This window comes from Oncorhynchus clarkii, chromosome 24 (assembly GCF_045791955.1).
Source record: "Oncorhynchus clarkii lewisi isolate Uvic-CL-2024 chromosome 24, UVic_Ocla_1.0, whole genome shotgun sequence".
Taxonomy (NCBI): Eukaryota; Metazoa; Chordata; class Actinopteri; order Salmoniformes; family Salmonidae; genus Oncorhynchus; species Oncorhynchus clarkii.
The window spans coordinates 11504838-11519837 of NC_092170.1; the positions used below are offsets into that span (position 1 = coordinate 11504838).

At 44.3% G+C, this 15000-nt stretch overlaps 1 protein-coding gene across 1 annotated transcript in view; it reads right to left on the reverse strand.

The window, feature by feature from the left end:
* The window catches only part of LOC139382237 (sodium/calcium exchanger 2-like), a 73939-nt gene that overhangs the window by 3651 nt on the left and 55288 nt on the right, over positions 1-15000 (reverse strand). Inside the window, exons 2-3 of the mRNA XM_071126106.1 lie at positions 4569-5051; positions 909-1070 (exon numbers count right to left, since the gene is read on the reverse strand). Coding sequence (XP_070982207.1) covers positions 909-1070; positions 4569-4955 — 549 coding nt within the window. The 5' untranslated portion in view covers positions 4956-5051. The remainder of the gene's footprint in view (positions 1-908; positions 1071-4568; positions 5052-15000) is intronic.

The following is a 15000-nucleotide window of genomic DNA, read 5'->3' on the forward strand; positions in this document are numbered from 1 at the left end:
CAAGGCACTGTACACACACAAATGTAAAGGAATGAATAAGAATATGTACATAAAATAATATATGAATGAGTGATGGTATAGCACGGCATAGGCAAGATGCAGTGGATGGTATATAGTACAGTATATACATATGAGATGAGTAATGTAGGGTATGTAAACATTATATAAAGTGGCATTGTTTAAAGTTGCTAGTGATACATTTTTTACATCAATCTTTCCATTATTAAAGTGGCTGGAGTTGAGTCAGTGTGTTGGCAGCAGCCACTCAATGTTAGTGATGGCTGTTTAACAGTCTGATGGCCTTGAGATAGAAGCTGTTTTTCAGTCTCTCTGTCCCTGCTTTGATGCACCTGTACTGACATCGCCTTCTGGATGATAGCGGGGTGAACAGGCAGTGGCTCGGGTGGTTGTTGTCCTTGATGATCTTGTTGGCCTTCCTGTGACATCGGGTGGTGTAGCTGTCCTGGAGGGCAGGTAGTTTTCCCCCGGTGATGCGTTGTGCAGACCTCACTACCCTCTGGAGACCCTTCCGGTTATGGGCGGAGCAGTTGCCGTACCAGGCGGTGATACAGCCCGACAGGATGCTCTCGATTGTGCTTCTGTAAAAGTTGGGGAGTGTTCTGAGGTTGAAGAGGCGCTGCTGTGCCTTCTTCACCACGCTGTCTGTGTGGGTGGACCATTTCAGTTTGTCCGTGATGTGTACGCCGAGGAACTTAACTTTCTACCCTCTCCACTACTGTCCCGTCGATGTCGATAGGGGGCTGCCCCCTCTGCTGTTTCCTGAAGTCCACGATCATCTCCTTTGTTTTGTTGACGTTGAGTGTGAGGTTATTTTCCTGACACCACACTCCGAGGGCCCTCGCCTCCTCCCTATAGGCCGTCTCGTCATTGTTGGTAATCAAGCCTACCACTGTAGTGTCGTCTGAAAACTTGATGATTGAGTTGTAGGCGTGCATGGCCACGCAGTCGTGGGTGAACTGGGAGTCCAGGAGAGGGCTGAGAACGCACCCTTGTGGGGCCCCAGTGTTGAGGATCAGCGGGGTGGAGATGTTGTTACCTACCCTAGTGATCTAGTGAATGGAAGAGTGATGGACGACGGGCTATGGAGAAGTTTCAGGTTTTATTAGTTGGATGCATGGGATACACTGTCCTACGAAATGCTGACTTGGCAGGTTCCTTTACATTTACAGTGACCTTGAGATGTGGGGTTGGTTCATTTTACTGCAGTGGGCTAAATCAGGGTCACACAGAGTGTTTCTTGGTAGTCGTAAACAAATCTACACCTCACACACATGGTTATGGGCTTAAAAAAAAGAAGACACCCATACGATGTCAGATATAGAGTTGAAATGTATTACTGAGAGGGCCTGTGCTCCTTGCCAGAGAGAGCCAGGCCTGTGCTCCTTGCCAGAGAGAGCCAGGCCTGTGCTCCTTGCCGCCAGCATAAGATCCAGACAATCTCAGTGTGCTTAGTCTTGCACAACCTCAGGACAAACACTGGAAAATCCTCCCTGTTATAATACAATACACTACAATACACTCCAATTAGGCCACTGGGGTGGTCTGAATCCTTCATAATGGACGCACTTCTGGTAATTACTATCCTAGTAGATGCTTGCATTATGAACTTATGAAAACAATTGTGTAGAATTTGCTCGGTCAAAGAGAAAATTGTAAAAGGGAGAAATCTATGCTATTCCAATTCCATCATGAGCAATGATGTTGAATGCATGGTTGGCTATAAAGAGGAAAATATTACGAACAGATACAGTTGAAGTCGGAAGTTTACACACACCTTGGCCTAGTTAAAATTCCCGGTCAGTTAGGATCACCACATTATTTTAAGAATGTGAAATGTCAGAATAATAGTAGAGAGAATGATTTATTTCAGCTTTGATTTCTTTCATCACATTCCCAGTGGGTCAGAAGTTTGCATACACTCAATTAGTATTTGGTAGCATTGCCTTTAAATTGTTGAACTTTGGTTAAATGTTTTGGGTAGTCTTCCACAAGCTTCCCACAGTAAGTTGGGTGAATTTTAGCCCATTCCTCCTGACAGAGCTGGTGTAGCGGAGTCAGGTTTGTAGGCCTCCTTGCTCACACACGCTTTTTCAGTTCTGCCCACAAATTTTCTATAGGATTGAGGTCAGGCTATCTGATGGCCGACTTTGTTGTATGTTTGGGGTCATTGTCCATTTGGAAGACTTTAAGCTTTAACTTCCTGACTGATGTCTTGAGATGTTGCTTCAATAGATCCACATAATTTCCCTTCCTCATGATACCATCTATTTTGTGAAGTGCACCAATCCCTCCTGCAGCAAAGTACCCCCACAACATGATGCTGCCACCACGTGCTTCACGGTTGGGATGGGGTTCTTCGGCTTGCAATCCTCCCCCTTTTTCCTCCAAACATAACGATGGTCATTATGGCCAAACACTTCAATTTTTTCATCAGACCAGAGGACAATTCTCCAAAAAGTACGTTCTTTGTCCCCATGTGCAGTTGCAAACCGTAGTCTGGCTTTTTTATGGCGGTTTTGGAGCAGTGGCTTCTTCCTTGCTGAGCGGCCTTTCAGGTTATGTCGAAATAGGACTCGTTTTACTGTGGATATAGATACTTTTGTTCCTGTTTCCTCCAGCATCTTCACAAGGTCAATTTGCTGTTGTTCTGAGATTGACTGGCACTTTTCGCACCAACGTACATTCATCTCTAGGAGACAGAACGCATCTCCTTCCTGAGTGGTATGACGGCTGCGTGGGTCCATGGTGTTTATACTTGCGTACTATTGTTTGTACAGATGAACGTGGTACCTTCAGGCGTTTGGAAATTGCTCCCAAGGATGAACCAGACTTGTGGAGGTCTACAATTGTTTTATGAGGTCTTGGCTGATTTCTTTTGATTTTCCCATGATGTCAAGCAAAGAGGCACTGAGTTTGAAGGTAGGCCTTGAAATACATCCACAGGTACACCTCCAATTGACTCAAATGATGTCAATTAGCCCATCAGAAGCTTCTAAAGCCATAAAATAATTTTCTGGCATTTTCTAAGCTGTTTAAAAGCACAGTCAACTTAGTGTATGTAAACTTCTCATGCACTGGAATTGTGATACAGTGAATTATAAGTGAAATAATACATTACTTGTCTCATGCACAAAGTAGATGTCCTAACCGACTTGCCAAAACTAGTTTGTTAACAAGAAATTTGTGGAGTGGTTGAAAAACGAGTTTTAATGACTCCAACCTAAGTGCATGTAAACTTCCGACTTCAACTGTAACTAGTAAATTTACAATGGTTTTCGATGGCCCAACAATGAACTGAAATGGAATAATCATTAGCAGGTGAATTGATTATTGAATCGATTCCAGGGCTAGAATCTACTTCAGTTTGTTGAAAAAAAACTCTTGTCAGCAGAGAAATCCAATTTATAACAATGTCAAAGAGTCTGGACCAATTATCTGAAGCTTTAAATCAGATGGAAACAATAATTCAATACACTAAGTCTCCTATTATTTTCCAATCTTTTGGTTCTGAACAGAACCACCATATTTTTCATCTCGCTCCACTGTTCCGACCAGCTAAATAAATTCTGAACCAGTTCGAACTTTTAAAAGTACCTGTTTATATCGATCCTTTCTGTTCCTTTTTAACTAGCATTGAAAATCAATTATTCTCTAATAAAAAATATAAAAAACTATCTTTAAAAAAAAAACGAACAATTACAAAACATACAAACAACCCTCAACTACATAACACATGCCCAGAACCACCTGATGACATCTCCAGCCCTCGCATCACTCTCCGCCACATGGCCTCAAACTGCACCATGTTGTTTCTCTCCGTCGGAGGGGGAAGTGCAGGTAGCTTACACCCACACACACTGGCAAAGAGTTTCAGCTTGCAGGCAGACACTGGACACAGTTTCCGAGTGACAGAGTGAGGGCTTTGCATAGCTGCTTTGTTGCGTCATTTTGTGGGACTAGAAAAACATGCCCAGAACATAAAGTAACTCTCTGAACCAGTTCCCATGCTTTTAAAATAAAGGTTCTGCTGCAGAACTGTATCGCTCTCATTCCCGGGTTCCGTTTCTTCAAAATGTTCATTACTTTCCGGTTTTCGGTTCGGTTCTCTGAACCGGTTCCAACCCAAGGGTAGAATCTCTTTCAGTTTATTGAGTCAGCAGAGAAATATTGAAATATTGGAATTCCATATGGCCCCAGAGTCAGTCACTACAAGAAATGTGGAAACCCAAACATAGAAATAACACGTTCATTTGAGCTGTCTGTGGTAACACCGAGAAGCAAGGCGGCATTCCTGGAGATGGAAACTGTTCTGTCTATCACCCCTGCAGAGGCCAGTTTTACAATGCCTTTATTATAGAGTGTTTCGATGTTCACTGTGTTTGAGTGACAGTTAATGTAGTCTAGGGAGAGGTGAGAAAGGAGCCAACCACTGGGTCTAAGAGTGTCTATTTCTATGTCCTTTTCATTATGTGGTGAATGAGATGACATCCCTAGTACAATGCTTTAACAACTCTATCATATGGATCAATCTGTCCCACGGTACCAACCTGTGAGGTTATGACCTCGATAGAGGCCATGAAGCGGTCTGCGATGATGGACACTCCCAGGAACATGTACATGAGACAGGTGAAGTAGACCACGGCCCTGGCTACCTGGTCTCCCAGCCCGGGGCCCAGGGGCTTCCACACGGGCAGCAGGGTGCCCGGCCTGCACACCACCGGCTGCGAGCACTTTGAACTGCTGCCCAGCCCCGTGCTGCTGTTGCTCCAGAACTCCGGAGACATGGAGGGATAGGACATGGTGGAGATGGAGCGGTTCTCTTCCTCTCCTCCTCCTCCTCGTAGAGACTCCAGGGCGCAGGGCGAAGGAAGGGGGAGGAGGAGGAAGAAGAGGAAGGGGACAGAGGCAGAGAGAGCGGTGGAGAGGAGTGCCATGGCGGAGAATGCCGGGGGAAGAGATGGATGAGGCGGACGAAGAGAGACACGGGGAGAAGATGCCGGGCGTGGCTGGGAGGGGTAGGACTAGCTCACCTAGGAGGAGAGAGAGATGGATAGAACAGTAGGGAGAAGAGAGAGAGAAGAGAGAGAGAACAATACTTGGATGGAGCCAGCAGCAAACATACACCAGCCTTTCATTGGCCTGTATGGAGTACGAGATAAATAAACCATCTGCCTCAAAATATATATTTTTTTAGCTAAATAAAAATGTTCCACATTTGATAACTGAATCATTATTGTGGTTGACATAGAACAAATAATTTTTAACCATCGTCCTTGTTTCCAGTTGCTGTGGAAGGTTTCCAACTGCAATATGAGAACAAAAATGTCAACATGCACTTGAATAGTAAATGTTAACGTCATGCCCTTGAATCATGAATATAAACCTTTCACAGCTATTCAACTTGGAGGCTCCCACATTGGCGTACATGCTCTCTGCTTTCTATTGACAGGAGAGAGAGAGAGAGAGAGAGAGAGAGAGAGAGAGAGACAGAGAGAGAGAGAGAGAGACAGAGACAGAGAGAGTGAAAGAGAGAGTGAGATGGCGAGAGAGAGAGACAGTGAGAGTGAGAGAGAGTGAGATGGAGAGACACAGAGAGAGAAAGATGGGGGGGAGCTGTCTGAATAGAACACATGGCTCTGAATAGGCTTAAAGCCCAAAGCGGAGGGAGAATGTTGGCCCTGAAGAGAGAGAGAGAGAGAGAGAGAGACAGAGAGAGAGACAGAAAAAGAGAGAGAGAGAGAGAAGGCTGCGGTTTGGATGGGAGAGATAGTTCATGGTGGTTTCTGTGATGACAGTGACAGCGCTGTTCCAACTGGCTTTGTGACAATGCACCAGGCTCTCCACAAAGACCTGTTCCCTCGGTTGAGAACACAATGACCCTGAGAGCCCGAACACTGAGCAGCAAGATACTCAGAAACTCTAACACACTCTCTCTCACTGTAAAAGTGGGTCAGGGTCCATGGCTGACTGGCAGTGAGTTTTTGAAGCAGTATGTACAGAAAGTTAGTTGGTTTGCTTGTTTATTCTACTAGGTTGAGTCCCAAATGGCATCCTATTCCGTATATAGTGCACTACTTTTGATCAGGGCCCTCAGGGAATAGGGTGCCATTTCATTTGGGATAAAGGCCCAGTGAGTATAATTGTTGAACAGATACACACAACTTTAGGCCTGTACACACACTCACGTATCCAGTTTGTGAGGGCATTTATGTGTATACAGTACCTGCTGTTATTCAACCATTCTTTCACCAGGTGTTACTTACAGTACACTGTATCTGTATTGTGTTCCTGTTCTCTGGGTTCCTGCTCTACAGTGTGTGTAGTTTTTGGGTGCAGTGTGTGAGCACCATCTGCAAGGGAGAATGTGTAGAGCAGAGAGCTAGTTAAGCAGATTACAGGCACAATGTGAGACCTACTGAGGGTAACCTGGAGTGCAGACGTCTGTCTGCACGCACGACCTCTCTCTTTACCTTTCTCCCGCTCTCGTTCTCTCTCTCTATCGCCTTCTTTATCTTTGTCTCTCACGTTGTCAGTCCAGCTTTAACATTATAGAGCAGCTGAAGGCCCTTGAAAGCATATCCATCTCAATGCATTCATACAGTATTATTCACCATGCACCCGGCAACGATGAGTAGGATTGAGTATCCCTATGTCAAGAATGTTATATCGAGAGGCTACCCACAAAACCATCATCTGATGCTTTTGCAATAGGAATAACTCAGGTTATACGCAACTCATCGCTGCTACTGCAGAGTTTCAGGTTAGACTCAGTCCGGGCTTCCATGTAATTGGTCTTAACAACAACATAAGATATTTCCCATACGTGCGCGCGCACACATACACACTCACTTAGTAAACACACACTCGCGCACACACACACAATCTTGCCCCAAACACACACACACCTCCAGTGTGCAGTCGTGTTCTGTCTCTCTGTCCCCTCAGACTGACAGTCCAGTCGGGCTGTGTGTTTGCTTAGAGAGGAATGTCTAATGATGGAGGGCTGATGTAGTTCCATTTCCATACTGCACTCTACCAGACTGCACCTCCAGCACCACACCTGAATACCAAGCAGGAGAATAGAGGGGGGGGCACTGGGGGAAGAAGGAGAGGCTGGCTGCTCACACTGGGCCTGCACTGTTCAGAGAGCAGCACTCTTGTCTTTCAAATGGCACCCTATTTCATATAAAGTCCACTACTTTTGACCAGGGCCCATAGGACTCTGGTGAAAAGAAGTGCACTATATAGGGAATATGTTGCCATTTGGGATGCATTCTCTATTTGAAATGTATAGTGTTTGTGTTGTGTTCCTCTGTGACCTGGTAACCAGAGCCATTCCGAGGCTGCGGGACGAGATGGAGGGATGCTGCAGGAGAAAAAGAGAAAAAAGGAATCTGAAGAGATGTTTAAATGGGAGATGTGATGAAGAGGATGGTTGAGGAGGGGGAAGGTGTCCATGAGAGGAGGGTTGCTGATACTCAGCATGATGGACAAGGAGAAGGGTAAAAATTAATGTAGAGAGAGTGAACAAGAAGGAGAGAGAGAGGCAGAAGAGCGTAGAGAGAGTGAACAAGAAGGAGAGAGAGAGGCAGAAGAGCAGAGCGAGAGAGGACAAGAAAGAGGAGAGGAAGGGAGTGAGAAAACCATAGGGAGATGAGAGAGAAAGAAAGACTAAAAATGAAAGAGAGTGGGGTAGTCCTGCCATGACGAGTGTGTTAATAGATATTCTCAGCACGGCCAGAGTGTTTCCATGGCGACCTGGTGAACATTTGGGAGAGTGATCACAGATGGAACGGGAGACAGAAGAAGAGAGGAAGGGGAGAGAGAAGAAGAGAGGAAGGAGAGAGAAGAAGAGGAAGGAGGGAGGGAGAAGAAGAGAGAGAGAAGAAGAGAGAAGAGAGGAAGAAGAGAGAGTAGAAGAGAGGAAGGAGAGAGTAGAAGAGAGGAAGGAGAGAGAGAGAAGAAGAGAGAGAAGAAGAGAGGAAGGAGAAAGAGAAGAAGAGAGGAAGGAGAGCGAGAAGAAGAGAGGAAGGAGAGAGAGAAGAAGAGAGGAAGAAGAGCGAGAAGAAGAGAGGAAGGAGAGAGAGAAGAAGAGAGGAAGGAGAGAGAGTAGAAGAGAGGAAGGAGGAAACAGAGAGCCTAGGAGAACTCTTTGTCACAAGCATACTGCTTTCCATGGACGTGCCCACTAGTGCCCTGTAGGGCTGGGTATTGTGGGGAAGGGCTCTCCAAGCAGCCTGGTTGGCTAGGCTGGGACTGGTGGCGACTGGGGGCCTGGGGTATGTATAGCTGCCTCAGCAAAACTGCTGAACCGCACTCACATACCACAGCTAAATCACAATGACCACAGGCTGACCGTAGACACACACACACACACACACACACAACATTGACAATGGACATTGAATCCAGATGTAGCCAGGTGGTAAAAGCACACAGCTGTATTCATTTGTATCCACTTAGTAGCACTGTCCTTTTAGAGAGCTGTAAATAATGTGTGCAAGCGGTTATGGGATTGTGCCTCCACAATGTGTAAGAGTGAGAGAAAGCAATTACACTGGAGAGCTGTTGTAATCCATCATGGGGAGCAGACTGGAGAGGAAAGATGGAGGAAGTGGATGAACAGTTGGACAGCTGTGTCTCCCCCTTACACATCTGGACAGCCAATACATATCTGTTGCTAGGCAGGAAGTTAAGTGATACAGGTAATAAACTGTTCCTTCTCCCGTCATGTGACCTAACCTGACCTCGGCCCACATTCCTTACTAATCCACAGCTGTCCACCCTTATCAGTGACTGCAACCATGTGATTGAATTCTCCTGTTTCCATCCTGCACAATAGGGGGCGGAATGCACATTAAATTGTGCGATCCCCAATATACCATAGAAGAAGAATCCATCGTGGGTCCAACGTTACATTGGGTTAATGAAAACGTTTTATTTGACACTCGTACTGGAATATATCATATTTTGCACAATCTGCAGCGTTCTGTAATATTGATGCCAGATGGTCGTGTTTGCCTGTTGATACTTTCAGATTGACATGGGGATGTTAGCGCCTTGCTGGCTGAATACCAGGGCTCTCAGAACCACGTTGTGGAGTTGTTAACATTATTTGAAGCGCGAGTAATTATCAGAATGACATATTTCATATAAAGCTTTAGGTGTTGTATTTTGTTGAATGTTTTAATTGTCATGTATATGTTGATATGTCATTTCACCCAGTGCAGTATGGGTAAGATGAGGATCTACTGTTCCAGGTGGGGTTAGGGTTTCACGTGGACGGTGTGTTTGGGTTAGGGTTTCACGTGGACGGTGTGTTTGGGTTAGGGTTTCACGTGGACGGTGTGTTTGGGTGTATTCATATTGTTTTATGACAAAATGTATTTTGGGTTTTCATGCAAGATGTCATTTTGTTGATGGACATCCTGCACTCAGACATTTGCCATGTTAGAGAAGTCCATTCTAACTGTGAACGTTGTGGTCTTTGTATTTTCTTATCTTTTTTATTAGAAAGCAGAAACACTGCTTCACCCGAGCCCGTCGGGGAGTTGCAGCGTTGAGATCGTAATTACGAAATTGGGGAGAAAAAGGGAGTAAAAATGACAACAGAATAGAAAACAGAGCCACTAGGGTCGATGCATTTCACTTTGTACAGATTGTTTTTATGCACTTTACTAACAGGTGACAGAACTTTAGTTTATGGTGACTTCACCATGCAGTGATTTCCCTCCCACATGATCTTATTTTAAATGTAAGCTTCGACAGAATAAACAACCCCAAATTAGTTTGTGTCCTGTGCTGGGTTTGTGCTGGGTTTGCTTTCGCCAGGCTACACAGAGACGCATAAGAAGAAGTGAATTTGGACAGACTTGATTGAATTAGAATGAAAATGTATAATTGAAGTAATATGGATGATTAGGATAAGTCATTGGTCTGGTCTGGGGTGACCCTAGGAAAGGGAAGTCCATATTTAGGCATAGACTGGAAGAGAAACCACTCTGGTTATGCTTGCATGCACCAGGCAGCAAGCAGCCTGAGATTGTGCACACCCACACAGAGTTAGAGAATGTGCCCAGCCTTGCTTGGGTCGATTATAGTCAGGCGATAGATAGTGTCAGCTATAAAAATAAAAAGGTCTATGAAGGAGTTAGTGACTATAGCATTAGCATGTGTATTGGGGGGGGGGGTCTTGAGCTCAGATGGGCTACAGAGGATGTTGTTGTAAGAATGTATAGGATTGCTTAAAGTCGGGTAAAAAAATATGCATCTATTTGAAGTAACTTGAAAAAACACTAGCTCTGACTTCGCTGATAGCTCTGTTATTGAGGAAGAGTGTACATACTGTGCCTGTGATATGTGTCCCACCCAGCTATCTGAAGATGAATGCACTCACTGTAAGTCGCTCTGGATAAGAGGGTCTGCTAAAAGAATAACATGTACAAATGCAAATGAAGCTGTCGGATAGTTGAGGTCAGAAGTATACATACATTTTAGCCAAATACATTTAAACTCAGTTTTTCACAATTCCTGACATTTAATCCTAGTAACAATTCCCTGTCTTAGGTCAGTTAGAATCACCGCTTTATTTTAAGAATGTGAAATGTCAAAATAATGGTAGGGAGAGTAATTCATTTCAGCTTTGATTTCTTTTATCACATTCCCAGTGGGTCAGAAGTTAGTCAATTAGTATTTGGTAGCATTGCCTTTAAATTGTTTAACTTGGGTCAAACGTTTCAGGTAGCCTTCCACAAGCTTCCCACAATAAGTTGGGTGAATTTTGGCCCATCCCTCCTGAAAGAGCTGGTGTAACTGAGTCAGGTTTGTAGGCCCCCTTGCTCACACACGCTTTTTCAGTTCTGCCCACAAATTTTCTATGGGATTGAGGTCAGGGTTTTGTGATGGCCACTCCAATACCTTGACTTTGTTGTCCTACAACTTCGGAAGTATGCTTGGTGTCAGTGTCCATGTGGAAGACCCATTTGCGACCAAGCTTTAACTTCCTGACTGATGTCTTGAGATGTTGCTTCAATATATCCACATGATTTCCCTTCCTCATGGTGTCATCTATTTTGTGAAGTGTACCAGTCCCTCCTGCAGCAAAGCACCCCCACAACATGATGCTGCCACCCCCGTGTTTCACGGTTGGGATGGTGTTCTTCGGCTTACAAGCCTCCCCCCTTTTCTTCCAAACATAACGATGGTCATTATGGCCAAACAGTTCTACTTTTGATTCATCAGACCAGAGGACATTTCTCCAAAAAGTACGATCTTTGTCCCCATGTGCAGTTGCAAACCGTAGTCTGGCTTTTTTAATGGTGGTTTTGGAGCAGTGGCTTCTTCCTTGCTGAGCGGCCTTTCAGGTTATGTCGATATAGGACTTGTTTTACTGTGGATATAGATACTTTTGTACCCGTTTCCTCCAGCATCTTCACAAGGTCCTTTGCTGTTGTTTTGGGATTGATTTGCATTTTTTGCATCAAAGTATCTCTAGGAGACAGAACGCATCTCCTTCCTGAGCAGTATGACAGCTGCGTGGTCCCATGGTGTTTATACTTGCATACTATTGTTTGTACAGATGAACGTGGTACCTTCAGGCATTTGGAAATTGCTCCCAAGGATGTACCAGACTTGTGGAGGTCTACAATTTTTTTTTCAGGTCTTGGCTGAATTCTTTTGATTTTCCCATGATGTCAAGCAGAGAGGCACTGAGTTTGAAGGTAGGCCTTGAAATACATCCACAGGTACACCTCCAATTTACTAAAATTAGTCAATTAGCCTACCAGAAGCTTCTAAAGCCATGACATCATTTTCTGGAATTTTCCAAGCTGTTTAAAGGCACAGTCAACTTAGTGTATGTAAACTTCTGACCCACTGGGATTGTGATACAGTGAATTATAAGTGAAATAATCTGTCTGTAAACAATTGTTGGAAAAATGACTTAGGACATCTACTGTGTGCATAACACAACAGACTTGCCAAAACTATAGTTTGTTAACAAGAAATGTGTGGAGTGGTTGAAAAACTAGTTTTATCGACTCCAACCTAAGTGCATGTAAACTTCCCACTTCAACTGTACATAGGGAGCTTAGAGCCCTCTGTACCTTATGCTCATTCTTGCCTTGGTCACTGGCCCTGTTGTCTGCTGAAGCATTGCTAAGGCTTTTTAGTTAGAGATATTATTATTATTTCTTATTATTATACTTTGTTTTTACTGTGAAGTTTTAAGGTGAAATCCATCTAAGTCATGGATTAAGACTTTTCTTTCACCATTTAAGAACTAGTTATATTGTAATAGAGGCCAGACCACGTTTTCTCGTTATCAAAAGCTGTGCTTCTCATACAATTATAATAGACCAAACACGGTGCATTGTTAGCCTAACAAGGTGTTGGATAAGGGCGCTGAACGCACCTTGATTTATCTGCTTATCATATTGCTTGTGTGATTTGTGATAATAATAATAATAATAATAATAATAATAATAATAATAATAATAATAATAATAATGGACTATTCTACCCGTTTCCCTTGTTCTTTTAAAACCCTGTGTCTTGAAAAGAGTCATACAAATGCATGTTGGTAAACTCAGTGAGTTTTATAAGTGAAAAAGCCCTTATACGCTTGGTTGAGTTCAGTCCGAGTAAGCCTTTCTGAAAGGTTGAGCAGCCATTATCGGCCTGGCAGGTGTCAGACACGGAATCGCTAGCTGCAGTTCAATTAGGCAAGTAGTTTGAGTTGCATACCCGAAGGAGCGGTAGCGTAGCTTTGTCAACACACAAGCTTTCGACTTCCAAACTTTGCGTCAAACGCTTACTCAGGGAGACTTGTTCTGCTAGACTGTGCTGTTCAGGCCACTTTGGTCCGTGTGACAGATGTGAAAGCACAAAGAGATAGAATCACATCTATCCTCCCTCTATCTAGCGCACAGTGACTGTGAGTTCCTCTTCTATCTCTAGTGATATGGCCAAGCCACTGGCATATTTCTTTGTTGGACATTTTTAGAAAATCTATTTTCAAATGATCAAGTAGCTGTAAAGTAAAAACAGATCATGCATATTCATTGCATCATTACCCAACTCACCTGACACACAGTATCCAGGAAATAATGACTATGCATTCCAAACAGCACCCTATTCCCTATGTAGTGCACTACTTTTGACCAGGACCCAGGGCACTCTGGTCAAAAGTATTGCACTATAGAGAGTAGGGTGCCACTTGAAGACGACAGTAAGCTTCACTATAAACAGGATGTACGTACACATGTATTTAACCAAAGGGCAGGTCTGGCGTGTGTCTCCCCCGCTCCTCCTCTTCCTGGGACTACTTCAGGCTTGCTGGTGCTGGCAAAAGCCCAACAGGACACACAAGACAGTGTCCATTTTGGCTCAGCACAGAGCCCTGTCAGGACTGATGGGAGGCTGGATGCCTGACTATACACTGTGATGGGCGATCACTAATGTTTAATATGGTGCTGTACATCAACACATCCTATTACATTTAGTTATGTCACGCTCGGAGAAATAACATTAGCTCATATTCAAGATTCAACAAGATATGGATGTTGAGGCCATGCGGTCAGGAGTCACCTGATGTAACTCTGTTATTCTATTCTCATTAGCAAGGTTCAAGTAATGCGTGATGCCTCTTGAATGCAGGTGACTAGCGGCAGGCCATCTCGCCTCCTAAGACATTCTAAACGGGAAATCGATCCTAGATATCAATAACAACAGAGTGAATGAGAGGCTCTCACTGAGGAATCCATTACCACTATGCTGCCCTACCAGAAACACCTTTGCTTGGTTTACTTTTCAAAAGGAAAAGTACTGGGAGGAAAAAAAGCGAATCTGAAAGAGCATTCCACGGACGACACAGAGATCCCCGAGGAGCGCTCCTACCATTGAACAAGCTTCTAACCCCCCCCCCCCCCCCCCAGGTCGAGATGCCCGCCAAACAGCCTTCCAAAGAGGGCGCCTCGTCCCAGGGTGCTTCACTAATCTATTTCTGTTGTCCGTGGCCCTTTTTTGTCTGCTGAGCTGAGCTGGTTTAGACTCTACCCACCCAGAAACAAGTCTCTGTTGACAGCTCTGTCTATGCCAGGTGCCCTTCAGACGCCCTTACCAAACCCTCATGCCATCCCTCACCTGCTTTTTGCAGGGGCATCTCATTTCCTAATGGACCATTTGTTCTCTCTGGGGGAAAAACACAAAAGCAGATTAAAGAGGTTGATTCCTTAATCAAACCAGATCAGAAGTGCAAAGCACTCAGTTTGATAAGTGTCTATCTGATTAGGGTCCTTTCGCTCATTTTCCTAATTGGGATCTGTCTGCTTTTCGCAGAGGCTTGAAATGCCATCATCAATCAAAGCTGATAGCTCAGAGCAATCAAAAGGGGAAAGTCAAAGCTGATCTCAATTCTTTATTAATGCTGAATCTCTATTGTTATATCTGTCTGCCAGAGACTATGCAGTACTAATGATACAGCTTGCTTTCTCCATCTTTGAAGAATTCACACTGTCCTTATATCACCTTTATGTGTGACAAAGGAGGCTGATGGGAGGTGCTAAAGGAGGATGGGCTCATTGTAATGGCTGGAATGGAATCAATGGAATGGTACCAAACACATCAAACACATGGAAACAAAAAGTTTCCGCGTTCCATTTAAAAAAACTTTTTTATTTAACTAGGCAAGTCAGTTAAGAACAAATTCTTATTTACAATGATTTATCCATTGATTCTATTCAAACCATTACAATGAGCCAGAGCTCCTATAGCTACTCCCACCAGCCTCCTCTGGTGTGTCAGTCCATTACAAAATGTCACCTGTTAGTGGGCAACACAGAGGCATCTGGGTAAGCAGCGGGGGGGTGGAGGCGGTGAGCGTGATGGTGAGGGAACAGTGTCAGACGTGGGTGATGGCATCCCTCCCTCCCCGGGGTCGTGACCCTCAGCGAGGAGAGGGAAATGGCCCGAGATGGGTAA